Source organism: Phaethon aethereus (genome assembly GCF_964289735.1).
Source record: "Phaethon aethereus genome assembly, chromosome: 3".
Taxonomy (NCBI): Eukaryota; Metazoa; Chordata; class Aves; order Phaethontiformes; family Phaethontidae; genus Phaethon; species Phaethon aethereus.
The window spans coordinates 76,961,201-76,988,092 of NC_138576.1; the positions used below are offsets into that span (position 1 = coordinate 76,961,201).

Below are 26,892 nucleotides of genomic sequence, written 5' to 3' on the forward strand. Positions count from 1 at the left end.
TTAATTTATAGCAATTTAAAATGGATGATCATATTTATTTTACTTTCTTATGAATGATTGTAGCTTTAATATTGCACTAAGAATCTTGTATTTCTAATGTGCATACTGCTTTCCAGGAGATGGCCGTCCACAGCCAAGATCAGTTGTTTTCCATTATACTCTTAATCCAAGGAATATAATTGGAAACTCGAACGTAAACACCAGGTTTCATGGGTTGGGCACAGCCAAGGCCCCAAGAGGTGACTCCATGTTGGACAAATTTATCTTGGTCCCGACAGACTAGAGGTCCTCCACTGTCCCCCTAAACAGAGAAAGAACAGTATGATTCCTTCACGGACAGCCCCATGTGCAAGTGTGTCCTTCTCACAGGAGGCATGGAAACAGAAATACCTCTTGTGTGTGAGTGCTACACAAGTTATGAGAAAACACTGGAGCTCTAGCCAGAGAATAGTTCTCTATGCATGTTGTTAAACGCTTTTGTAAAGTCATCTCTTCCCATCACCCAGGTATTACATTTATTTTTGAAGTAAGGTGATTTGGTGAGAAAGAATATGACTGCCCTTAGTAACTTAAACTATGCTTCCTCCCTCAGTCTCTTCTCTGAGGTCTTCACAGCTTCCTGTTGTTACTTAGATGATCCAAGACCAAGTGAATGCATGCATTCAAGCCATGTGTTTTAAGACATGAGTGCACACCCCTCAATGGCCTGTTTGCCGGCCACAGCGCTTGTGCATAGGGTAGCTGTGCTGTATTGGCAGTGGCGTTGACCTACTGGCTGGGGCAGGCAGTCTGCTGTTTTCACGTTTTACAGAGTCATCTCTAGCTTTTTGAGGAGGAAAGTTTCCGTCTTGATTCAGTAAGTTAAGCTTTTCTAAGGCCTTTCATGTATTTAAAGAAACTGAAGAACTCAGTTTCAAAACCTAGGCTCCTGGAGAAAGCCTTCATACCACACTTCTTAGATGAGCTATTGCCAACCATATTCTTCCTTTTCAGCAAAAGGGAAGTCCAGCATGCGTTTTGCCTCACCCAGTGTGATTTCACAGGCAATGGCACTGGCACCAACACTTGGAAATTAGTAGTTCCTTTGGCCCTTCGTATGCCTGCATGGCAGACTCCACTGCATTATTCCTTGGCTGCTAACTGAGATGTCTCAGGTTGTTAACTGAGCTAACTTGGACACTGGAGCTAGTCTAGCTGAGACAAGCAAAGTGGTCTGTGAAAAAAAATAATCAGACCATTAGTCATTCTAAGCTGGCTTCCATCACTTGGCTCAGGCAGCCATCTATTACTGTGTGCTCTGTAGTTCAGGCTTATCTGAAAAATTACCTGCCCCACTTCCTAGCAGCAGACAAGGCAGCAAGTGACAAACAGAATCCATGTGCATTTTTTCAGCTTCTATGCCACATGGTGTGGCAACATCCCAAGGCTAATTCTGAGCCTCTAAGGCCCAGAAAGCAAAACACTATTTGATTTGAATGTGCTTACAACCAACTCTGATGCTCACAGAACTTCTTACCTGGCAGCTATCTGTGCCACCGTGAATATTCCCAGCACAGAGCTCGTGTTTTTTGACTCTACCATTCAAAAATTCAGGGCGGTTGCATATTTTATTCTCGATTACAGGGAACCCAGTTTCCTTTAAGTAGCCATCACCACCAGTTCCTTTGTGAATAAAAACAAAACACAATAAATGGCAAAGGTAAATGAACATCTTCACAAAACAAACAGCAAGGTATGGATAAGCAGTAAAATAAGTGTAGTGTTCATGCACTATGCATATACTTTCCACGCATAATATGAAGTGATACCAAAATCAGTAAGCATTATCCGCATCATGGTATTTATCACCCTCTACCACCCATCAAAATCCACACTGAGATGACTGAGTTTCCTGCTTCCACAGGACATCCATATGGATCCAGTACCCACTGATATTTGTGGGAGTCATTTCCAAGCCATTTTATTTACCTGTATCTGAGTTTTCTTCTCTGTGAAGGAAAGGAGTTAGGAAGTAAACAGACAGCTGAAAACGGCATGATGGGCAGAAGCAAGGAGGCAGACAAGGTACTGATGCTCTTCTCAACCAAAACAGAATGGGAGGCTTTAAAAATGAGAGTATGTTTATATTTGAGTGAGATCTGAACCAGGCTGGTTGGGAGTAAAATCATTCAAAATGAGCAAACTCGCCTCCATGTGATTAAGAAATAGCCTAAATCTAGAAAAACTTTCCTACTGACTGCTTAAAAGCCCACTTTGGAGAAAAGCAGAGTGGCCTGATTCTCCTCTTTCAGTATTGGTTTAGGGGGTTTCTGTTTACATGGCTCTGAGTGATTTGGTAGAATCTAAATCAGAGGAATACAGCGGAAAGAATGGCCATACCTGATGAATTGTGATGAAATAGGTATGCATGCAAGCTTGTGCGGGGTGTTTATGGCACAGAGAAAATACACTTTTGGGTACAAGTATATAACAATCTCCAAACACAGAGTTTTCAGATGTGCTAACGCTGTCTTTACCTTTTGTGTCCCCCCAGCCCGTCACATAGCACTCCTCTCTTCCTCCTAACACAGCATTTTCTTTTGGCAAACAAACCGGGATTACATGATTATTGATGACTGCTGGGCTGAAAGAAACAAACAAAAGGCTCATACAGGAACAATCGTTAGCACGTTTATCCTTAATACCACCTCCAGGTTTCTAAAAAGGTTTTATATACAGTCAGAGCCCAAGTCAGTCTGACTTGCCTTTGGGTCCAGCTAAGATAAGGCTCGATTAAGAAGCCACATTAATGTGCTGACCCTGTGCCTGTTTTGGACCTGCACTGCAGCTACAGAAATCAAAGCACCAACACTGTACGTTCACATCTCCTTGCAGCTGTATGGACATACTCCTTTGGATTGCACAGTGCCTCGGTGGGAGTTTCAGATGAGTGGAAACGTGCAAGAAGGGCCGCCCTGGGTGTTGCATCAAACATGCATGCTGTTTGCCTGCACACTGGACAGACCGGCTGGAAGAAGAAATCTCCCCACCACAGCATGGAAAAAGTGTGGGGCGACATCACGCCAATATTGCAGCTTTCAAATCCTCATTACCTCATCAAGGTAGGAGCATGCAGGCAGAAACACGGAGTGAAACCCCCTCGAGGCATTACCTCCCCTTCCTCTGCCACTGCCTCACCTCCCAGCACCTGAGACCCAGCGCATTGCCAGCCTGGGTCACTGCCCCTCGCCCTCCTCGCCTCCCAAAGCAGCCCTTCCCCTTTCTGAAGCCCTGCAGCTGAATCACCTTGGCTTCCACCGGAGCTTCTGCAGGCAGGTAAGAAAGAGAGGGTCTTAAAGTGCTGATTGAACAGAGCGTGTACACAGACACACATTCCCGCAACACCAGCCGCCCACTATTCAGTTAAAACACGGACAAACCAACCTTGTCCTGTCAGAACAAAGGAACACTTCAGGTGAAAGGGTACCTGCTCAGTTTCAGCAGAGCAATGTCCACCCTGTGTGGCTCCTTGAACAATTTCTCAACATCTCGTTTTTGGACTGATGCTTCTGATGCTCTTTCTCTGTGTAATCCAAGGTATACTTTATACGCAGATGGACGTGAGGACCTATTGGAAACGATTGCACACGGTGAGCTGATGAACACATACCCAGGATGTAGATCGCTTATGATTTTACTGGGCACCTTGCTCTGTCAAACTCAGAAAAATAAAGCCAGATTCGGCGTAAACTTAATTTCTTAATCCCTTATCACGGCACATGAAATCAAGTGAGCAGAAGTTATCACTGTCACCCTTTGTTTCTCCAGCCAAAACTCTGCTTTAATGAATGATGAATAGGCTTGGCTCAATTCTCAACTGTTTGCTAGCTGAGTCGAGAGACAGCTCAAGTTGGCTGTTGGGCCCATCTTGTTTCTCCTCTGATTTTCTACCCGGTGTAAAAAAATGCTGGTGGAGGCTATAAGAGATACTTACTTCTCTAAGCAGTGAGCGGCAGTAAGAACCCACTGTGGGTCTATCAGAGTTCCCCCACAGAAATGCATGCCAAAACTGTAATAGAGCAGAAAGGCTTGAAAAGGGCATCGGTTTAAGGCAGGGCAGTTAATTCTAGTGCAGTTCATCAGGTAATCTTTCTCACATGTACACCTTTACAAACTATAGACCTTATTCTGCATTTCCATTAAGAATCAAACATTATACTTTCCTTGAACAATACTTCATACAATGACAGTAGTGGTGCGTGGACTTTTTTATAAGGCCTTGTGTGAAAGTACCTAGATTTTGTTCCTAACCAGTATTTCTATTACTGTAAAACTTTATGTGCAGTGATGTATATCTGTTTAGAGATTCCAGCTTTTGTCTAGCTCTGATCACAGTCAGAAAGCTCTGCAACTGGCCTTGATTCCTGGTTTTGCTAAATAACTTTGCCAGTAGGATCAAATGCTTATGTGGAAGGACTGATCAAGATCTGTACTAGCCATACTTCAAACTGTTGCTTCTACCAATAGGATACTGATTATACCATAGGGTATAGTGACAGCCTAAAATTCATTCTGCCTTTTAGTGAAAGTGTTCTTTAAGTTAGCAGTTGTATTGAGTCCATAGGTATTTATCACAAAACAGAATGTTCTTGGTTGTCTAAACTACCTTCTTTAAGACTAGCACATATAATTCTAAATCAAGTTTAGAATCCTGCAACCACATAATGTAGTATCCTGTGAGAGGCAAAGGCCCCTTGAATGTAAAGTCTGATGTAATGGGGAATGGTCATACCTTGTCCGGAGGCTGATTTGCCAGGGCCAAGAGTGTGGATGTGAAATGCACCCAGAAACAATCCTTTGAGCACACAATTTTGGTCTGAACTTGGATTTTCCACACTCATACTGAGCAGGAGCTACAGAATAAGAAAAAAAAAATCACTATAAGGAAATTTGGCGTATTTGCTATACATTCATTATGCGCTCAGAAAACTAGGTGAACCTGTTACATTTATCACTTCAGCTTTTGATTCTCTGCAGGCAATTATATACCATGCACCACCTATATTTTGTTAGGTTGCCTTTATCTGGAACACTTAAAAATGCCTGGCAATTTTTTTTCGTATACACTTCTCAGTGGTCAGCAAATTACACATGAATAGATCTACAGTCAGATAGAAAAAAACAGAAGGGGAAGGAGAAGGAAACAGAGAGCAATTAAAAATAAATCCTCCCAACATCTTTAAACGTACTCTTACAGATGCCAGCAATGCAAAAGCTGTACTGGAAACTGTTTTCAAACTAATCTTGGTGGTACAGCATGTGAAATTCAATCATTGTCTCTGTGGAACAAAATTTTGTTCATTCTTATCGCAGGATCTTTTGGTACTTCAGATGTCTCTGAGTTATTAAAAAAGGGTAGTTCTTATTTAGCCATGGGAGACTGACTTTAGCAACACAGAATTTAGAATTTGTTGTCAGCAAAAGGACCTAACCAATGAAATTAAAGGCAAAAGCCATGTTTTCTCTGTTTTTTAGGTGAACAACTGAACAAAAAAAAATTTTAAAAGAAATTTGATCTTCAACATTAATACAATAACCATGTGAAAATGCCATTTCCCCCCCTGAGTCCCAGCTCGACACTTTCAATGTAGTAGTATTTTTACAGTTACAGTATGTGCATGTTTTAGAACACCTTTCTTTTTCTTGTTTGCTCCATTTTGGGGTTTTGATCGGAGCACATTTCCTGCTACTCACAGCTGAGAGCCACCCTTCTTTTGAGTGGGAACTACCTCTCTTTCTGGCATAGCTTTAGTTGTTGATGGACATGAAAGGACCTGAAACCAAAATGTTGTTAAACTTTATCATTGTACACTTGGTTGCACCACCTCGTTCAGAGTACGGAATGGCTTGATGGCTGATAACAAAGACAAGGGAATTTGGTTAAATATTTGGGGCCAGTCATCTGATACGGTACAGTATCAGAGGAGGGAAAATCCATTTTACGTCCAGGACAGAACTAGAGCCACATGAGCAGGGGGTACAAAAATTTTGCTGGGATAGGAACATCCCTTGTTCAGCCTGGCCACACACACAGCTGTGCCAGGTGACCAGGCAGGAGCAGGGGACATTTCTGCAGGAACAGTTCTATTTTGGAACACATGGCAAAACCCCCATCAGCTTCAGTGGGCTCCAGGTACATCTTGTGCTGGGTTTAGAGCTTCCAAGGAGTAAGCACCATTCTTAAGACTTCAGACACAGACTTTGAGCATCACTTCCCCACAGCCTTAATTGCCAATCTAAAGCTATTGCACTGTCTTAGACCAGTCTTTCAGATTTAACACTGAATGTCCTCCAGTTGTCATAAAAGGTTACAGGAAAGGGAGACACTAGTCTTTAAAGGAATAATTACGGCACTTGGGAATGTCACAGTACTCCCAGGCTTTTCTTGGGTCTGTTGTGTAGCACCAAGGTCCATTTACATCTCCATCAGGATTCCTGCAATACTGTAACAAAGAATAAAGACACCAGCTATTAACCAGGGGACAAAAAAGCCTATCAATGGATGTTTCAAAACAACATGAAATTAAATTTGGAAAATATTTTTATTACTTCCTTACTGATAAGTGATTTCCAATTCCTTTTACCAAAATTTGTTTCATTTTTCTGTTTGCTCTGTGAGTTTAGAAAAAGATGATAAAAATGAAACTTCTTCAACTGTCTTCAGCCTGTAAGCTTCATTAGTGCAAGCCTGGACCTCTGAGCTCTTACAAAGCAGGAGGTTTTCTGAAGCACTGAACTGCCTATGCTTCCACTGCAGTTCGTGGGAGCAGTAGAGTCGGCCCCGAGGTCTTTTCACACCCACTCTGATTGCACGACTCCGGGGCAAGTAGGTATCGAGTAAGCTGCTCTTGCACAACTTGGTGATGCCTACGAGTCCCAGGGGCAGGGGTGCAGTGTTCGCCCTGACACGGGGTGCCCCCTTAGCTGAATCACTCTCTAGGTCTTACTGGCTGTACTGACTGATCTCTGCTCAGCAGACACCTCGTCCAACTGCATGCTACCAGATATTTTACTAGTTCCTTTCCCTACTCTGAAATATAACCCCATGTTTTAGGAAAAAGAAGGAAATATTTGCTTCCCTTCCCCAAGAGTCACTACCAAATGCAAGAATCAAAAAGTTATGGCAGGCAGCTTTTCAGAGGGGGTTTCCCCAAGCTGAACTGGAATTCAATACAGGGTATGTGATGCCAGCAGATAATTGGCTAAAGCAAGCTCTAAAATCATGTACCTGGAGAAAAAATAGTTCAAGCTGCCTTTATGCCAAACTCTTTATACCGCATACAGAGCTTGTCACAAACCAGGCAAGTACTGTATATGGGATGTTACAAGTCTAGAGAGCTAGTGATGAGTAGATGTGTTAGGACTAGGGAAATGAAGGTTAGAGATGGAGAATGACTTACAGGATGGGTCAGATGCATGCATATCCTTGTTCGATGGGCTCTCGCAGAAATTGGAGGGCTGAAGGGGGAATTAGTAGAGGATGGAGGCTGCAATCCATCAGCTATATATCTCAAGGAACTTGCACTGAACATTGGATCCCTTGCCATCTCACCTGTCACTGTTACTACTGAAATATATGACCCCCGGTGCTCTTTCTGGCATAGGAGGCAGAGATGCTGCCCACAGACAAACTCCAGTTAGTCCTCAGCAGTGAGGAGAAGGAAATGGCCATCTGAAGCCCCTTGGCTGTGCTGCAGAAGCATTCAACAGAGCTTCTGGGCATCTGTGTGTCCCACAGAAATACAGACTGCTCATGTCAACAAGAATTAGCACAGTCAGGTTCTTGGATTGAACTGAGGAAAAGAAATGAATTTACAAACACCTGGCATGAAATGCTTGCTGAGGGACCAGGAAGAAGATGGGTGAAGCTCAATGACAGCAAATATTAAATGAACAGCTGCTTACATTTTTATCCAGGCCTGCTCCTGGATGAGTCATGGGAGTGAAATAGTCGTGGCTATGAGGTCTCTGAGAACTCCATTCTTGACAAGTCCTGCCCCTTCCAGTTTTTGCTACTGTGCCACGATAATCTTTACCATTACCATTAATGCAGTCTGTGAAGAAAGAGGAAAAGGAAATGACTGTTAGTTGTGAGCTATTGGGCCGTCCATACTTGGTGATGGTGAAGCAGAAATAAATTTGAGGAAATACTACTAGGACTTACACATCCTACATGATATGTATACAAGGAAAGAAGGACAACATGGTGTCAACGATGGCTAACAATGACATTTTAATTTCATTGCATTTTAAACATTTTCTTCATGATCATGAATGTCACTATCATGGTTTAGCCCCAGCCGGCAACTGAGCACCACGCAGCCGCTCACTCACTCTCCCCCTCCCCCAGTGGGACGGGGGAGAGAATTGGGAAAAAACTCATGGGTTGAGATAAAAATAGTTTAATAGGACAGCAAGAGAGAAAGAAACAACGATAACAACAATGATAATGCCAGCAAAGGAATGTACAAGAACAAGTGATGCCCAATACAGCGATTGCTCATCACCCGGCGATCGACAGCCCGTCCCCGAGCAGCAATTCCCACCCCCGGCCAACTCCAGTTTATGTACTGGGCATGATGTCGTATGGTGGGGAACGTCTCTTTTGGGCAGCCTGGGTCAGCTGTCCTGGCCGTGTCCCCTCCCAGCTCCCCGTGCATCCCCAGCCTCCTTGCTAGCAGGCCAGCACGAGAAGCTGGACTGTCCTTGACTGCTGAGCAACAACCCAAAACATCAGCATGTTATCAACAGTTTCTCATCCCAAATCCAAAACATGGCCTCACACTAGCTTCTGTGAAGAAAACCAGCTCTATCCTGTCTGAAACCAGGATGGTCACAAATCAAAGCAGCCTAGATTCAGTTGACCCTTTGTGACTCCAGAAGCCAGGACCACAAAGACCATGCACTCATAAAGTCTTTTCCTTATGGACACTGATATTTATTCACTGCCACATTTTACGGTAGGTAAAAAGCAGTAGTATATGTTCAGCTAAAATTATTAGCCTTCTAACCAAAAGAACATGTCATAGCAAAAAAAAGAAAGCTGCAGCACTCTAACCATCTGCTGCGTAAGAAAGTTGCATCTGAACTGAACTGAAAAAGCCAGCTGTCTTCTGGTGGGAAATGGAGCCCTGGAAATGTGAAAGTGTGGCACAGGAAAAGACTTTTTTGGAACACTTGCCAGCAAAATGCCATCACCTCTATATTTGCTGTCATTGCTAGTAGCCTTCCCACAGTAGTGTGGAGACTACTAGCCATCTGTTTCTTTGTGTTTCCAATATTGCCAGAGGTAGCAGATAAAAGATGTGACATTAATCTAAAATCAAATACCAAAACCCTGCTATAAAATTCTACAAGAAAGTTCAGAAAATGAAGAGAGTGAATACAGTATTATATTAAATTCTGTAATTATCTAGAGTTTCCTGTATTTTATCCTCATTAAATTCTTGATGATGTTTTGATAAAAACCAGCCTGCTGCTTATAAGCATTTCTGGGGAAGTGGGAAGTATTCTCACCAGGATTTGTTTCCAGTGTTGTCTGAGGAGGTTTTGGTAAAGTCACTGGTACATGGTCATCACACCTCTTCAGGTTGCAATACTCCCATCTCACACTGGGGTCGGTGGTGTAGCACCATGGTCGGCTATCGGCATCTGGGTTTCTGCAATAATTCTGCTTCAGGTCCCTACAAATGTAAGCATATTATATTCCCATCCATGCCACTGCTCTAAGGAGAACTTGAAAGAAGATTTTGTAAAGAAGGTCGGCTATAGAGTTAGCATATTTTTATCAAGTACACTCCCTTCCCAGCTTTAAAATCACTGTTGCATAAAGATGATGCAAGTCAAGATGAATTCATGAATGATCATTGTCCAATGAAACATGGGAATGGGAAATAGACATACGCGTTTGGGAACTGGTCTGCCGTTTTGTTGTGTCGGTGCGGTGACATTGAGCTCCAGGCTTGACATTTCTTTCCCGTGAGAGTGAAAGAAGCTGTACCGCGGTAAGTCACACCATTGCCTTGATAGCACTCCTCAGTAATTTGAGCCTGCTCAGGCACATCAACAGCTGTAGTGAATAACAGAAACCAGTCCCTTGCATCTTAATACTTTGATATTTATACATGAGCATAGAAAGCCAACAGAAAACAGCAAGCCAGAGTACTTCACTGACCACCAGCACGCTCTCCGTAACAGAATCCTTCTCAAACTGTAGATCAAAAGGAAGATTTCAAAAAATGTTTGTAAAAATTTCATTATACTCTAGATTAAAAACACTTGTACATCAAGTCTACTATGATACATGGGGATTTATTTCATCCAATGATCCAAATAGTTCACATATGGATCAAAACTTCTCCAGGGTAGGGGAATGTCTTTGCCACAGATGCGTGTGTGGAACAAGACTGCTTTGTGTAATGATAATTTTCTTTTAATTGCTTTTTATGGAGTCTTGATTCAGTGCTCTTAAACTATCTTAGAGTCTGCTTTGGATTCAGTTTTTTAGGAGCTGGCATGTAAAGCTAATTAACTTTTCCATGGAGCATTTAAAAATTTACAGCTGGAGGGAACCACCCCTTGGCGAAAGGAAAAGACCTCTGTTACTGCAGTTCTTCCTGAGCTGCGTCAGTAGGTGTCTTAAAACCTTCTGCACTTATCCACCAGACTGAACAGACCAGCCTGGGCTCCACACCAGGCTCAAGAGTTCAACCGATACGTAGCAACACTGAGAGTGACAGCAATAATACAACTGAGTAGAGCCACCCAAGATTCTTCAAAATAAACCATGATGACCCTTCACTTCCAGATGTTTCCTGTTGTTCTTACCAGGGGCCTCTGGCTCTGTCCCATCACAAGAGGGGATGGTGCAATATTCCCACCGGGCAGTTCTGTTTGTGGTGTAACACCATGGCATCTTCTCACCATCGGGATTTCTACAGTAGTTTTCCTCTAGGCTCCTGAAACAGAAAACCTGGCTAAGAAAAGCCTCTCATGGAAACCTAATAAAGGTTATGAACAACAGGGGAATGTACCTTGCTGCCTAGTTTACTGTTGTATTTACTGCTGAGTAACTCTGCTGTCATTTACTGGTGCCATTTACTAGATTAATAATTGCAATGCACTGGTGTTTTTGGTGTGTTAAACCAGACACCTGCTAGATTGATGGATGAAATAAGAGATTGTATTTCACGTAGTACTTTGAGGCCAAGAGCAGCGCAGCAGAACCATAGGGTGAAAGAATCTAGCCCCCAAACAAATACCATAATTACAACTTTTTTACTCCACATTGCTTCACCTAAGCAAAAATACAGTAAAAGGATGAACTGAAAAGGGAAAAAGTCAATCAAGCAGAGCTTGAAAGTCAGAAGAGGAGACACTAGTATCCAAGAATGAAGAAGTGAATAAAAAAAATGCACAAAAAAATGGAAAAGATGGAATCCAGCAGGTGATGAATGCTGGTGTAACTGAAGAACTTTGCAACATATTTGAAGAAAAAGGAAGCAATTCTGTGCCTTGGTACTTTTTGTGGTCACTGAATAATGAAGAGGTTTCACATACTTGCAGGGATAATTTTCAGGAGTGCGAGCATGTCTGTGAGGAGATTGAGAACTCCAGTGCTGACAGGTATTTCCCGATTCAGTAACAGATATTGTGCCTTGATAGTCTTCTCCTCTTCCTGATAGACACTGACGCCCTGGTGCAGGAACTGGTGGGGGTGTTGCTATTGCAGAAAAAGTAACTGAAATTTAGCAGTGCCTTGTAGACATATTAAAAACCAAAACCACTTTGAGCTTTATAATTAAGTAGGCTTTTAACTTTCTCTGCAGGTAAGGTTTAAAGACCAAAATGTTTGGAAAGTCCAAAAGGCAGAGAAAAGCTCTAAAAACATCTTAACTTTTCTTTCTTCCATTTTAACATCTTCACAAGCAGTCAGACTGCCAAAAGGGCATTTGTATCTGCCCTTTACAACAGCCAGGACACAACACAACCAAGCACTATCTTGAAACAAAGCCAGAAAGTGAGCAAGTGGCAATACTGTGAGGAAAACTGTGGTGAAAGCGGCAGGCCCAGCCGTGATAGGTACAGGTATAGGTGCAGATGTAAGAGAGAAGCACCCTAACTTGTGAGAGTTAGAGACAGCAAGAATGAGGTCTGGTGAGAAGCCCCAAGGAAAAGTATTGTGGCAAGGACACAAAGGCCTTTAGGGGAAAAGGAAATTGAAAAGGTGGAGTGTTGAACCGGAAGAGCAAAACAAAAGCCAAAAGATTTTCAGGAAGAGCAAAACTGTTCGTCATCAAAAGAGGAACCTTAGGAGAAACATCAGAACCACTGACATGCTTGGTCATGGAAAAACACATCAAGGAAGGGAGATGTGCTCCAGGCAAAACCATTAGAAATGCCTATGACAGAAATGTCTAGCCTCAAAAGAGCTATCACAAGTTCATTTCAAGGTTATTTATTTTTTTGTTTGAGATAAAAGTCAGCAGTCTTTTATTCTTTCTTTTATCTTTGAGGCCTCTTCTTTTTGTTCTAGTTCCTTGCACCACCCTGAATGAAAGCTGTCTAGATGTCTTTATGTCTAGAAGTCTAGAACTCAGACTCACTGCAACGAGGAATGTCACAATATTCCCAGCGTTTAGTTGGGCTGGTAGTGAAACACCAGGGCCGAGGTTCACCATCGGGATTACGGCAATAATTCATCTTCAGATCCTTCTCTGGAAAACTGAACAGGAAATATTTTTTTATTAAAATGTCACTAATGGCTGTAGCAATTATCCTGTATGGGGCAGGGTGGTCTTCAGGCCACCTTTGTCGATAAACAGCCCATCACAGAGACTGACTCACTTTTCCGGGAGGTATCCATGAGAGTGAGGTTGCTGGGAGTCCCAACGCTGGCACTCAAGCCCAGACACTGTTGTCGCAACTACTCCGTGGTAGTTTTCTCCACTGCAGTGCATGCACTCCACTGTAGGAGCAAGGCAGAATGAGGACAAGACAGGCAGAAATTTCCTGAGGAACTGGTCCGTAAACACTCATGCTTATCTCACATGAAGCTCAAGAGCCTGATCAGAGCACAAAGCTGAAGGACAGTCTTTTTTTGGCAAAGTAAAAGCTTTATTTTTCTTGGTAAAATGAACCTCAACTTGTTGATTACATTTATAGTATTCAATTTTAAAAAACCCCGACGTTGTAGAATATAGTTTTTAAAAAAGCTAAGTTAAAGCTACTAAACTATAATTGAAAATATATGCCTTGTTGCTGTCACATTTTATTGACTTTTGCACTAGCAACTGTCATTTGGTTCAATTCTAGGATTATGATATGTGAATACACTCATATACTATCTTTTTATCTAGGGAAAATAAAAGACTTGGTTTTGGGGGTCTTTGGGTATCTTCCTTGTTGGTGTTGAAAATGTCTTCAGAGAGTTTCAGATTGAACTAAACTCAGGTTTGCAACAAATACTCGATTAAAAATAAAAGTATCTGAATAACTTCACATTCTTGAACACATATTCCAAAAAGGGAAAGAAATCGGTCTATATATATCCTGACCTTCACACTCTGGGATGTTACAGTAATCAAATCTGGTAGCAGGATCTGTTGTGTAACACCAAGGTCCCTTTTCATCGTTATCGGGATTTCTGCAGTAGTTTTCCTCCAGTCCCGCATTGGGATATTTTTCAGGTGTGTAACTGGAAGAAAATTTAAATGGGATTAGAGAATAAGGAAAATGTCCCAATTGCTCATCTGAGGACTCTAAAAATTACTCTAAAAATGAAATCTTTATCCGAGGACCATTTTGTAGGTGTTGTTCATTAGAATTCTCCTAATTACTACCGTGTGCCATTGCTAAAGTGTTGGACTTCATGAAATATGGTGCCTCTAAGGCCAGTCATGATTTTAACACTTGCATTTACTCCAGCTGTTCAGTTGCCAGTAATTTTTGCCCAGCCGAGGTATTTTTCAGCATGTAGAGAAAAGTCTCCTCTGGAACATGTTCCCTGGGAGATGCAATGAGAAGATATTTGCTGAAATGGGAGAGTTCTCTGTAACCTGAATGCTATGCCACCTCAGAAGGAGGTTACTAAATAAACCCAGTTGGGTGTTTTTCATTAAAAACAAGAAATACTGCCCTGTTAATTGTCTATGGATTCACTGATGAAATGATGTACCTCTATCTCATCTGCCACATGCTATAACTTTAGCCAAGAGATATTCTTGCCCTCATGAGATTAATGGAAAATTCTCATTTCAGCAGAACCAGATGCTTCCCTGTTGAGTGTTTTGCTCATGTAAAGATGACAAAATTTAAACGCAACTGCCGAGACTGACAATGTCCCCATTGATCATGTAGCCCTAACTGCACGTCTCTGAGTTACAACTCGGATTAAAGAATTATCTTATTCTAGATAAGTGTGGAAAGATATTTCATAAGAAGATGTTGAACAGCAAACAAATTGCTTATAAGACTACTTAGGGCATATAAATGACTTTGCAAAATTTCAGAAAAACATATAAACATATTCAAAAAGGTCTTACTTTGGTTTATGGGGGGCATTATCAACCCACTTCTGGCATGGCACACCATTCTGAGTTTTAGCTTCTGTTCCTCTGTAATCCACCCCTGTTCCCTTCTTGCATTCTAGAAGATAAACTGAAGTGATATGTGTTTAATTAATCAGCATCATGAAATGTCCATTGGATTTTAGTATATACAAAATCAATTTTCATTCTAATACATTTAAATACATTTGGTCATATTTTTACTTTCTTATGCTGTCAAAAATAGACAGCTCATGTAAAAACCTACTAGTTATCTGATGTCCAAGGTGAATTAATTAGCATTGAAAAATTTATGTGAAAGCCAAAAACTTCCAAACCAGAATTCCAGAGAAATAAGTGTAACACAACCCAGTCCTTTTGAGAACATTCTATAGTAGATTTAACTAATAAAATATGCTTTTAAGATTTAAATATGCACTATAACAAAATAGAAACACATTCTCTTTCCATTGTCTCTTATGGTTATTATAGTTATGCATAGTAATTAAAAACAAACCTTAAAAGACAAACACCTGAATTCAGCTGCAGAAGATAAAAGGACAGAATCACAGATGCATACATACAGCATTACACCAGTTTAAATAAGCAATTTTTTTAAAGTTCACATAAATGCAGGTGACATTTTTCCATTACAGTTCACCACGAATGAGATTTAATTAAATCATGATATGCTAAAATAATGGCTTTCTGCTGCACAGGATAAAATGGATAGCTGGTTGAAGGTGCATATTTTATGTGCTTTTATACTCTTAGATTTTGGAACTTCATAGTGCCTCCATGAAAAAAAAAGAAAAAGGAGGAGTGAAAGAATTATCAATGAAATACTGTCTTTATATAAGTCTCAGGGAATTTTAATGCTGAATAAGCCTGACGTGTATCGGTAGCCTTGAAAACATTAAATTGTTTTAAATCATTAGTCATTAAATTAAATGAGAACTGAAAGCTCAACGCTGTCATTTTTTTCCCAGGAGGAGGGAACAACCGTAACCCCATCGCAGCCTTTAAGATTTTCCTGAGAGGACTGAACAGCCACCTTCCCCGGCAAAGAGCTGGTGGCTGCCAGGTGAGAGAAGGCTTACAAGGGGTGGCTCTGCCCAGGCACGGCTGAAGGAACTCAGGTCTTGGCACAGACCCTCAGAGCTTCTATAACTGCAGTTTAGGGACATTCTCTGTCAGGCAACATGTCCTCTGGCTTGGAAAACTAAGCAGAAAACTCATTTAACATTTCTCTATGCACAGGGCATATTTCATCAGACAGTTCCTCCTTTCTAGCTGCAATGAAGCAGTCTGTCTTTTAGGTTGTGACCTGGCTTGTCTCAACGTCTCTAAGTAATGTCCACATCAGATATTTGTGGAGACGCAGTTTTGCATCAGCTTTTCTCAGCGTTAAAGTTATACCAAAGTTGACGTAAAAGCAGAAAATTAATATAAATCTGGAGAAATAGTGTCGTTTTACCCAGCTCTGTCTTGTCAAAAGTTAAAAGAACGAATACTTGCATCTGAAATAAGGTCCAGCTCTCCTGTGGGCCAATAGGTACTTTAGATCTGGATTTATGGATGTCCCTTTATGCATGTCTTTATTTCAATGTATATATGTATATGGGCAAGTTTACTCTTGAAACTTAGGTGGAAGCCATTTGGATCCCTCAAACAATTTTGCAATAAATTAACATTAAAAACCTCAATAACTGAACATTGAATCAGTCAAGTGCTGACTCTTTTTGTTTGCATAAACTTTTGAGCGTTTATATAACCTTTAGGGTTTTTTCTGTCTGATGACAAATAACTAACTTTGATCCCCAGACTCAATCCATGTCCCCTGGGTTAACTATTTACAAACAGATATGCGGATAACAATTCCCAAATGCTAGCTTTAGTTCTTATTAGTTTTTCTATAGGCCAGAGAAGGTTAACTTTCTTTTTTATAACACATAATATAGAAAAAATATTTTTTAAAACTGTGAATTTTATACTAATTGTCATCCTTTTCTTTGAACACAATGATAAAGAGCAATTAGGTCTCATCAAGTAATTGCTTAAAATGAAAAAAAAATTGTTGGTTACAGCAATAGTATTGCAAAAGCATCTCGGTATGTGAAAGGAATTTCCTTGAAGTATCAGGACAGCAGCAGCTGCTGGAGACAGTGTGATCTGTATAGGGAAAAGCTACATTTTCCATTCCGTTCTGTAACAGTAGATTAAATTGATATTATCATTAGAATGGACACATTATTATTTGAGACCCCCTACAAATGAAGAGATGAGCAACAGAGAAATCATCTGACACATAACACGATACTCTGTGTTTTTCATGTTCACAATACCTAGGCCCATCCTTTGTTTTCTGTAGGTAGATGTGCAATTTTTGGACATTTCTGTTATGTAAAGCTACAGTTTTTCACACCTTTACTGATGGGGTTCTGTTAATATCCATGCCTATCACTTCAAAAAACTTAAAAGGATGCTATAACAAATCCCTACTGAATATTGCAAGACTCTCATCCAGGTTCTAACCTCAGCGAATCAAAAGGATGTCTCAAAAATAAACCAGAATCACAGCCTAGCTCCTGATCACAGGACTGAAGCAAAATCAGTACGGATTACTTAGGTGTAAGTTATTTGTTCAGTCTTTAAAATTTGTTACTTGCCAGTTGATCCATTCAGTTTTCCTTCTGCAATAGGAACGGCAGAAGATTTCTTAGTATTACTTAACCATGGTTCAGGGAAATTCCCATCAGCTTCTGGATGTAATAAAAATACCTTATGTTCAAAACATTTAATCACCGATCAGCTATACATGAAAAAAAGACAGCTGGATGTAGGCTTCAGAAAATATCAGGCTGAAAAAGACCCTCAGTGGTCTTTGGTCCAAACCCCCCTAAAAAGCATGGCCAGCTTCCAAGCTGGATGAGGCTGCTCAGAGCTTTGTCCAGTCAATACCTGCAAAGGTGAAGGCTCCGCAGCTTCTCTGGGCAATGTGGTCCAGTGCTTACCCATCATCCCCGTGAAAAATTATTTTCCTTATATCCATAACGTCTGAACAAAATCTCTTTTCGGTGCTCATCTGCAATCCAGTTAAAGATATTGAACTACTGCATAAAACCTTCTTGCAGGAGCTATACGCATAGCATTATCTTGTCCCACAAGCCTTTGCAGGTCAACAGAGGAGTAAGGATGCAGTTTTCTGGAGGTCATTGGTATTTACAGTCTAGTTATTGTGATTCTTGACTTTTGGTTAGAAACTGGCCTATTGAAACCACTGCATGATTTGCAGCAGCTGAGAACCTGGTTCATTGTTCCTCTTCATGCACCTTTGATGAAGGAGACCAGCTTCTTGGTAGATACTACAGTTTCCAATTTCTGAATATTCTCAAAGACAGTAATGTTTTTTAAAAACTTACAAATCAGCAAATGGTGAAATGCAATGTTCATGAAGTCATTTAACACATAACGGTAGCAATTCTATTCAAAGTTTACCACATTATCTTATATGTCTGAATGATCAGAAAGAAGATCTTTTCTCCTTTGTGTATTACTAAAGTCAGAGAACAATAAAATGAAACTTATGTTACATTAAAAATAAAACATATTCCTTCTTCCCTGTACATAGCAAGAGCTCAGTGCTTGATTAATTCAAAAGTGCTTGAGTAATTAAAAAATAGTCTTCCAACCCAATCATTTGTCTGCATCTGGCATAAGATGATAGATCTTTAAAAGAGGTGATAAAAAAATTGGATAGTTGCCATTTCTTAAAGACAGACTTCCTATTTTCAGAAAGGAGACCAAATACACTTAGTTCACATAATCCTCATGTGAACACATAATCCTCATGACAAAACTGATCAGAAATTAAACGTGTACAAAAGGAGGATACAAAAATTCACCACGTCAATTAAGTATATCATAAATGTATAGATTAGGATAAAAGTTTCACCGAATTCATTAACTGAAGAGTACAAACATCATATAACAATATACAAATACTATAAAAATAGATCATTTTTATCTGAAGCATAGTTAACACTGATGCTTCCGACGACGTGTGCAACTAAAAGAAAGTCAATCTGAGTCCCACCCAAGTAAACTGTGAATTTTCTTTAGTGATACAAATGAAATTATTTGGTAGTTTCTACCAGTTTTCCAGTGGGCAAAGGTCTGTCTCAAAAGTCCTTGCCAGCACAAGTAGCTCTTCCTAACACCCTCAGCAGAGATATGGAAGATGCAGCCATAGGTTGCTGGCTGGTTTAAAAGGAGAGGAGAGAAGGGACCCTTAAACACCTCCATTACTCCCGGCATCTTCTGCCTTCCGCGAGCAACAGTGCTCTTTTCTGCCTCGCGGACCCTAGGATTTAGGGAGCAGGAAACATGCTCGAGCACTAATCTGGGGAAAAAATTGGTACCACTGCTATACAAGCAATGTGGCAAAAAGCAGGTGTTAGGTAAGGGCTGACCTACCCACTTCGTCTGACCTGGCGAAGGCTTAGCCCCCATTTACAATAGGGTTACGTGAGTCCCACTAGAAAGCATATCTCAGTGAAATAATATAAAAAAGACACAGACATACTTCTTTTTTCATAAAGAACTGCATTTGTTCTTCTGAATATCACTGCTGTTTTGGTGTTCTCAGCCAATGTTAAACACTGTTGGTCTTTACTGGTGAATAAAAAGGCCCTGTTGAAATTAAGAGGAGAGAGCAACGTAAGAAACAATAGCTGGATGTGTGCATTATTTTCCTAAGCACCTTTTCTAGTATTCACTTATAATTTCAGGAAGCACTGCACGTCAGTAATATTTAAGACTGAGTAATGTATCACAAATCCCTGAGTATCACATCTTCCATTTTCAGGGGTGACTTTGGCTGCTAAGTCTTCATACCAAACTTAGGTCTAAAGGGAGCTACATGAACAAATTATGACAAGGGATAAAAAAGAAGGTTTATAATGTGCCAGAGACTCCAGAGAACAAGCTGAAGAGGATATATGCACAAGGCACCTTGACCTTATTTCAAAAAAATTAGGGGTCGGTCAAGAAGCGAGACATTCTACAGTATTCAGCAGTTACCAAGGAACAGGTAAAACACAAGCCAGGGCCTTAAATTACTTCATGATTACTGTTCTGTGTCATCATATGTGACGCAACGTGAGCACTTTGGAAAGCACAGCCATTTGTTTTTTCAGCAAGTACCTAGTCTATAAGTCTGCGAAACTGGAGCAGATGGTGTGACCTTTACAACAGCGCCTAAGCGCGACTCCTGACAGGCTAAGGAATTTCTGCGGCCAGCTTTTCCGAACCGAAACAAGAGCAATAGCAACACGGCGTTCAATGGGTAGGTCTGTACCAGCAATGTAAATATTGACAAAGCCTGTTCTGTAGCCCCAATACCGACTGGCATGATCCCGGTGTGCCTGTACTTGTGAATTCGCACAGCCTCTCCCCAAAGGAGAGGGATCACCCCCGGGCTCACTGCTGGGAGCGGTGCCTGCGCACTGTCTGGGGAGCGCTGGTTGCCCTGGGTCAAAACGAGACTGGGGACTGTTCCCCCCAATCCAGACCCAGCGCTCAGTAACGTTAAATTTACAAGTAGGGATGTAGCGAGCGAGCAAGGTCCAACCGATCCACACTGCTAAGGTTGGGATAACATGTCTGAAGTACCGATCTGAACTCCTCGGTCTGAAGCACTGACATGATGGTGCTGCAGGGCTGGCTTGGTCTTAAAGCTCTGCCTAGCAGTTACCTTTCTTCCCGCAGATCCTTCCCTGCCAGATAGCATCTGTTCTTTACCGATTGTAATAGATCTCAAGTAATTGATGAGGGAGGCAAGGACAAAATAGCCCTGATGTTATTCCAGCATCAGGTGATGGAAGGCTCAGACCTGAGGCAGAGGCTAAGGAATGATACTGTATCGGAATACGCCTCAAAAGAGAACAATGAGACTCTGCAAACTATAAATATATAATCTGAATGTACAGACCTGCCCTCTTTGCCTTCCTCCCTAGCCTCCTGAGACAAGCACTGCTAAAGCTCAGCCCTCTCTGTGTGGTTTTCAGAGAGGGGAATAAGATCCCTTCAGGATCACACCTCTTTAAATTAAGTCTCATTTTCCCTTTTGATTTAAAACACAAACTTATCAAACGCATTTTGAAAGTCAGCACCAGGGTATCCCTGCATTGAATAACAGCCTGATGGAGAACCAAGTGCTGGAAACAGCCCTGCAGACAGTCAGTCTGCTGAGTTCAAAGAGGAATGCTGCAGAAGCGGTGGGTCAAGAACTCGGGAAGATTAGAAGAGAAAACCTCCCTCCCTCATATGTGAGGACAGTCTCCCACCACAGTGACGGATACCTGTCCTCGTTCCTCCAGCTGCCTGCTGTACTGCTGAGGCTCAGTGGGCTCTGAGGCTTTGGCAGAGGAGCCTCAGAAGCCTTAGGCTCAAAGCAATAGGCTCCCTTGAGGCAGGAGCCAGGGCAAAGACCAGTGGTACAGACCGGTCAACATCTTCCATGCTTTCTAGCCCCTTGGGCCTGGTTAAATGCAAGTGCAGAGGGAAGGCTTGGCTGGAAGTAAGGTTTAAGATCATTAAGGTTTAGATGGCTAGTAAAATTCAGAAAAAATTATCTATCTGCAAGATAATAGGCAATGCAATGAACATAAGCAAAGCCATTATTACTGTCCTAAATTTCCAAGCAATTAATTATTACTCTTTATTGCAAAAGGAGTGCAAGAACCTTGATAAAACCATATTGAGTTGGTTTTCAGTGTGCCAAACTGTGCAGCAAGACACAACATTTTCCAATAAAAATTCAACATAATTTTCTTAATTTATCTATTTCTGCTGTCTTCATCCATATGTCCCAGGCATTCTGTTTCTATTCGTATTTTGTTTTTCCAGCAAACCTCAGACACACTTATTCCTAAGAAAGCCCTCAAAAGTCCAGACTGCCGATAAATAAGGCAGATTGCTCCATTATCTGCAATGAAACATATATGTGGGGATCAGTGGAAATTACCTGCAAGTAAATTTATTTTCAGTTTCACATTGCTCTGCACATTCTTCTTTAGTATTCGTCCTATAAATTTGCTTCTTTGGGTTGAGCAGCCAAGCTCCCTCTGTTCTCACATAGCTGTCTAATATGTTTCCTTGCACTAAAAGGAAAAAGAGAGAAAGAAGTAAAAATGTGAAAGCTGATATGATTTATTTCAAATTTTCATGTTAAATTCTTTCCCACCTAGTTGAGTAACATCATCATATAGTTCCTGGAACAATTGTGTTAATGGTGACAAAATATGGGTAAATCTTGCCTTCCTAGTATGGTGAAGGGTAGCGTCACTGAAAACCCCACATAAGGCAGGACAGAGAAATAGCTTGAACAGTGCTTTGTATCATTCTGAGAGTCACAGCAAGTAACACAAACCTAGGTTATAAAGTGATGGGAACAGAGAAGACAACCCAAGGAGCGAAAAAAGTGAGGTGTTTCAAAAAGAAAATATTGGTCTCCCATACTTTGGAGAAAGAGGAGAAATGGGACGCAAGAAGGATGTGAAACGATGATTGTCCGTTGTTGATACCTACCCACATGGAAGGACTTTGGTTTTATCAGCCACCTCAGTTTTTCAGTCATTGCAGTTTTAAACAGAGAACTGAGTCGTGGGAGAAACTATTTCCCCAAACCCATACACTGCATTGTGACAGAATCGGAGTTAAAAAATCCTGGTCTTCATCCTCTCAAGTGCTGCTGCCTTTCATCTACGTCTTTTCTTCTTTCTGCACTGCTGCAGATTTTCTTGGCTTTGTGTTTCTTGCTGTTGTGGTGTTCTTTGTCCCAAAGGTGCAAAACTCTGCTTTGCCCCTTCACTTATCACCTCTGCTTCCTCCAGGTCCCTTATCTCCCACCTTGGATCAATTGACTCATTCCCTTTTCCAGAGTTTAGCACAGTCAAAACTAATTATATTGTACAGCTCCCTGTAGGTTTTGAGCTGAAATTGTGACTTATTAGTAATGGCACATCTGAACGGACAGAGAAAACCAAAATACTTGACAAGCTGAAGTAAGGTGAAATAACTTTTAGTGTTAAACTTTTAAACTTCCATTTCACCCTGTCCAGATCGTCAAAGACACCAAGGAGCCTTGCCGTACCATATTTTAGCTGCCTCTTTTCAAACACTCTTGCAAGAAACAAGCTATCCTCCGTCACCGGGGTTATCACCGTGCTCATGCTCAGTTCAGCACTTTTGTAATGACTTTTGTAATAACTCTGTATTGAACTTAGTTAATAACCAAGGTGGCAGATCTTGCCCTCCATTGCAGTGAGTTAACACAAGACATTAAACTGGTAAATGGATTCACCTAACAACCTCTGGGCTACAGATGCATGTGAAACCTATAGGGTGCTAAAACAGAAAGCTGTGTTTAGTGGTAAACTCCAAAAACGTTCCAGTACGATCCTTCTTGTAAAGGATTTTGCCATTTAGTATTTCCTTTTTCTGTTACAGCTACGCGCTCTCTGAATACGTAGCTACAGTTCACCAAACCGTGACTTTCGTCACTTCCCGCTGCAGGGTCGTGGGGTTGCACGAGTCCTGGGATTTTTACCATTTCTCTATCAGATGAGCATATGACCCTGCGGACAAGCGCTTGGCGCTGGGAGTTGCCCGTTCTGCTCGGCTTCAACCCCAGCCAGACAGCTGGCCCGCGGCCCTTGTGCCGCCCCTGGGCGCTGCCCCGCGCCCCGCCTTCGCGCCTTGCTTTACCCAACTGCTGAACGAAGGCGCACGGGGTGTGAACCAGACCCTGGCTTTCCCCTCACGCCCGACAGCCGTGCCGAAGAGAGGGGCGGCTTCTTCCTTCACCCTTTTCTGACCCTCCTCTTTCCCGGCCGCAGCCCGGTGCCGGGGAGGGACAGAGAGCAGCCCCGTCCCACTCAGAGCCGCAGCCGGCGGCTGGGCAGCCCCCGGGGGTGTTCGGTGGAAGGTCCCCAGGCTGAGGAAGGACACTGCTCCTCCCTTCCCTGGGTAACGCTCTCGAGTAGCGCAAGACAGGCTCAGGTGCCTCCCGGCGCAGCTACCTTCCTTCGCTGAGCGATAGCCCAGCCTGCGGTCGACTATTTTCTTCAAGACGGTTTTGCACCTGCGAGGCAGCACTGATAAAATAGGCACGAAAGCCAAGTTATGCTTCCTCTCATACCGTTGCAAACCCAGGACAGTTATTGGAGGGTTTTTTTTCCTGCATGTAGATTTGGGAAGAGTTTGGCCCCAGGGGCTGACAATTTAACAGTACGCGTGAAAGAAAAGGGTAACTGCTAAAAAAAAAAAACCAAGAAGTACAAAGTGAAAAAGTGAAAAAGGGTACAATGAAATTTCCTGTGGCAGGCACAGGAATCACTGATTCCAGCAGTTAACATCAAAGCAAAATGACATTCAGAAGAAATGAGTTTTGAGAGAAAACATTAAACTAGGTTAAAACAATGTCATAGGGATGCTGCAATGTCCTCCACAAGGACAAGAAATACAAGTAAAGAATTCCTATTACGGTACAGCTGCCATGCAACTTCAATTCTGTTCTGTCTTGACACTTTGCAATAATATTGTTGTTATAATTACAGCAGTTGATTTTTAAGATATTGACAGGGTTATAATTGATTTGGGTCATAAAAATATTTTTTACCCTTTTCTGTTATAATTACATGTCAGGGCATAAAAAATACTTCAAGAAAAAAAAGAAAATATATGCAAGCTGAATGAAAATGCAGAAAATTTTCTTGCTATCATTTTTCCTCTGTCTACGGAATTTTTCAGTGTTAGAAAGATGTATTACTGCCTTATTCAGAAATGCAAATATTTACCGCCATTTGATAAAGGATTGGCAAACAAAAGCAAAGTATTGAAGACAAAAGCCCAAACCCTGTATTTTCCTCCCCTCTATAAAGTTTTTACAAATTTGAGAAGTGTATTTCATTTAAATGAGGTTGTTCTGCAAAAATAAAGCTTAGAAACTAGAATTTAAATTACTTGATGATTCTTAACATTAAATAATATCTAGAATTTTTATGGTGGGGCATGTCTCTAATATTTCTAGCTAAAATCTACTCATACATTTTTATAACAGTTACCTTTTTTATATTTTAAAACTAAATAAAAATAAATAAAATGCTTGTGTATTTTATTGGGGTTTTTTATATGAGTTGGCACACGCTCGTAACTGTATTTTTAACTGCAATCACAACAGGCTGTATAGTTATACAGAAGGCCTGAAAGAAGATGTGCCACCTGAACCCCACAGTTCATTGAAGTTTAAAGTTTTCAGGACAGAGAATATTTATTTGAAATTTCTGTAAGAGTTACAATCTACTAACCCCCCCCAAGATATATGTAAAGAGCCTTACTCAGGTCTTGTGTGTTCAGATTACTTTGTACTACTATCTTCTACAAAAATAGTTTTACAGCACCAAAAATACTGCAGAAACTAACGCCGACCAGATTTTGGCCTCCTTATCACACGGAATGAAAAATTTCCTGTAAGGGTTGTGCCTATGAAAAAGACTGAAACTCCAGGGTGTAGAACAATTTTTCCTTTTCTTTGTTGAATTTGTTTTTCACAACGCATTTACAGGTTTTAAAACAATCCAAATAAGGATCACGGCACTTGGCAACAACAGAAGAAAAAACAGCCCTAGGATACGAGGCTGCTGAGCCCAGATACAGCCATGCCTTTGCAGCAAGCCTTTGACAGGCTGCTCTCCAAGGGTGCCCCCAGTTCTGGCCATGAGGCATGTTTGCAGGGAGCCATTAGTTCCCCACGCAGACACCAAGGCTGTTGTTCTTCTGTCGTCTCTAACGAGCACAACACCGGAGCGACCACAGCTCCCGCTTCGTTCGACAGCAGCTCTCGCCGGCCAGCAAGCCCCAAATCCATCGTCGTCCAGGTAAGTGGCGACACAGGGATTTGGGGACCTACCTTCACCCAGTGGAGCTTGTGAGCACCTGGCCCCCACCTCACCCAGGCAAGCGGAAGGCAAAGGACTCTTACCTGAGCTGAGAGAGAAAAGAAAGAGAAAGGCGGCTTTGCTAATCCCCATTTCGGCCCAGCTGGCGGGTGCTGGAAGTTGTGTGTGTCGGTGCACAAAGTTTTATTGACTCGCACCGGAGTGAGGCGGCATCAAACAAACAAGGCAGGTAGGTTAAGTTAATCATTCTCCCATGCTGTGACCCCCTTTGCCGTGGTGTGGCCATTCAAACAACCTTGAGTTGGGTGGATTACCAAATCAGACTCAATCACTTGTACTGGATGCTGGGAAATACGAAGGCACTCTCCTGTTCTGTGGGACATGTTTTGCTCTCAAATGGTTAGGTGTTTCTTTGCTAGAGAATAGACAGGAATAATGTTGCTGGCAAGCATGGGAAATCGTGTGTTCAGGCAGAATTTGAATTTCTCCTGACACTAGAGTCCCAATGGTAATTTCAGCCATACATACCTGTACTGATTTATAAGGATCAACTTCCACTTAATCTCAGGGTAAGCACAATTATCAGATCCAGATAATATTAATTCTGTAAAATACTTTAATTTTACATTTTTATTAAAGAATTCCTTCTCTCCTATGTTTCCTTGACCTAAGCATTTCTTTTTGTCTTCTATTTGGGAGTAAGACTTAGGGTTCGTTTTAGTGTAATAGCATAACTTTAGGTTTAAGACCCATAGATAGCTATTTAGTGTTCTTCCTCATCAGATATTTAACCTCACACTGCATGCATAAACTCATCCAGTGAGGGTGTCAGACTTTGCTCATCCATGTGTCATCCTGATTTCAACATCAGCTCACTCTGCATTTCCCAAGCGGCCTTTGCCTTGGAAAAGTTGCACTGCAGCACCATTTCATGGCTTCTCTTGCCTGTTAGGTCACAGATGTTGCTTCAAAACAACTCATGGAATCAAATGTGCCAGTGACTCACCAGAGGCAGGAGGGGGCTGAATATTGGATGAGGAAAACAGGCTTGAATGGGCGCTGCTGGGTCATGCAGTTCAGTATTCTGTAATTGAAGGCAGAAAGTTCATAGAATGATGAGTTCCTTCTAAAAACTAGGGAGCCTATCCAATTCCTTGTCGTCCCGCTTACTTTATATGGGGATTTCATGGTGCTGAAGGTTTGGGATAAAGTTAGGGCTGCAGGAGTAAATACGCGAGAGAGGCATTCTAGTATTGGAACCTGACGATCTGCTATTTTACAGATTAACTGAAAAATCTGGACCTGATCCTGCTTGTAGTCCTGTGCTATTTTTCTCCTGTAGGGTG

General features: G+C 41.6%; 1 protein-coding gene across 1 annotated transcript; it reads right to left on the bottom strand.

The window, feature by feature from the left end:
• Positions 1-139: 139 nt before the first annotated feature.
• On the bottom strand, positions 140-25,678 carry PLG (plasminogen; the record flags this gene model as incomplete). Its single annotated transcript, XM_081997122.1, has 19 exons — positions 140-301; positions 1,517-1,662; positions 2,517-2,623; positions 3,467-3,607; positions 3,974-4,048; positions 4,772-4,892; positions 6,389-6,482; positions 7,945-8,093; positions 9,556-9,722; positions 9,943-10,108; positions 10,867-10,997; positions 11,599-11,761; positions 12,645-12,763; positions 12,886-13,006; positions 13,596-13,735; positions 14,583-14,697; positions 19,171-19,277; positions 21,613-21,748; positions 25,630-25,678. The coding sequence occupies 19 exons, from the start codon at positions 25,676-25,678 to the stop codon at positions 140-142; spliced, it is 2,409 nt and encodes an 802-aa protein (XP_081853248.1).
• Between the last annotated feature and the right edge of the window lie 1,214 nt (positions 25,679-26,892).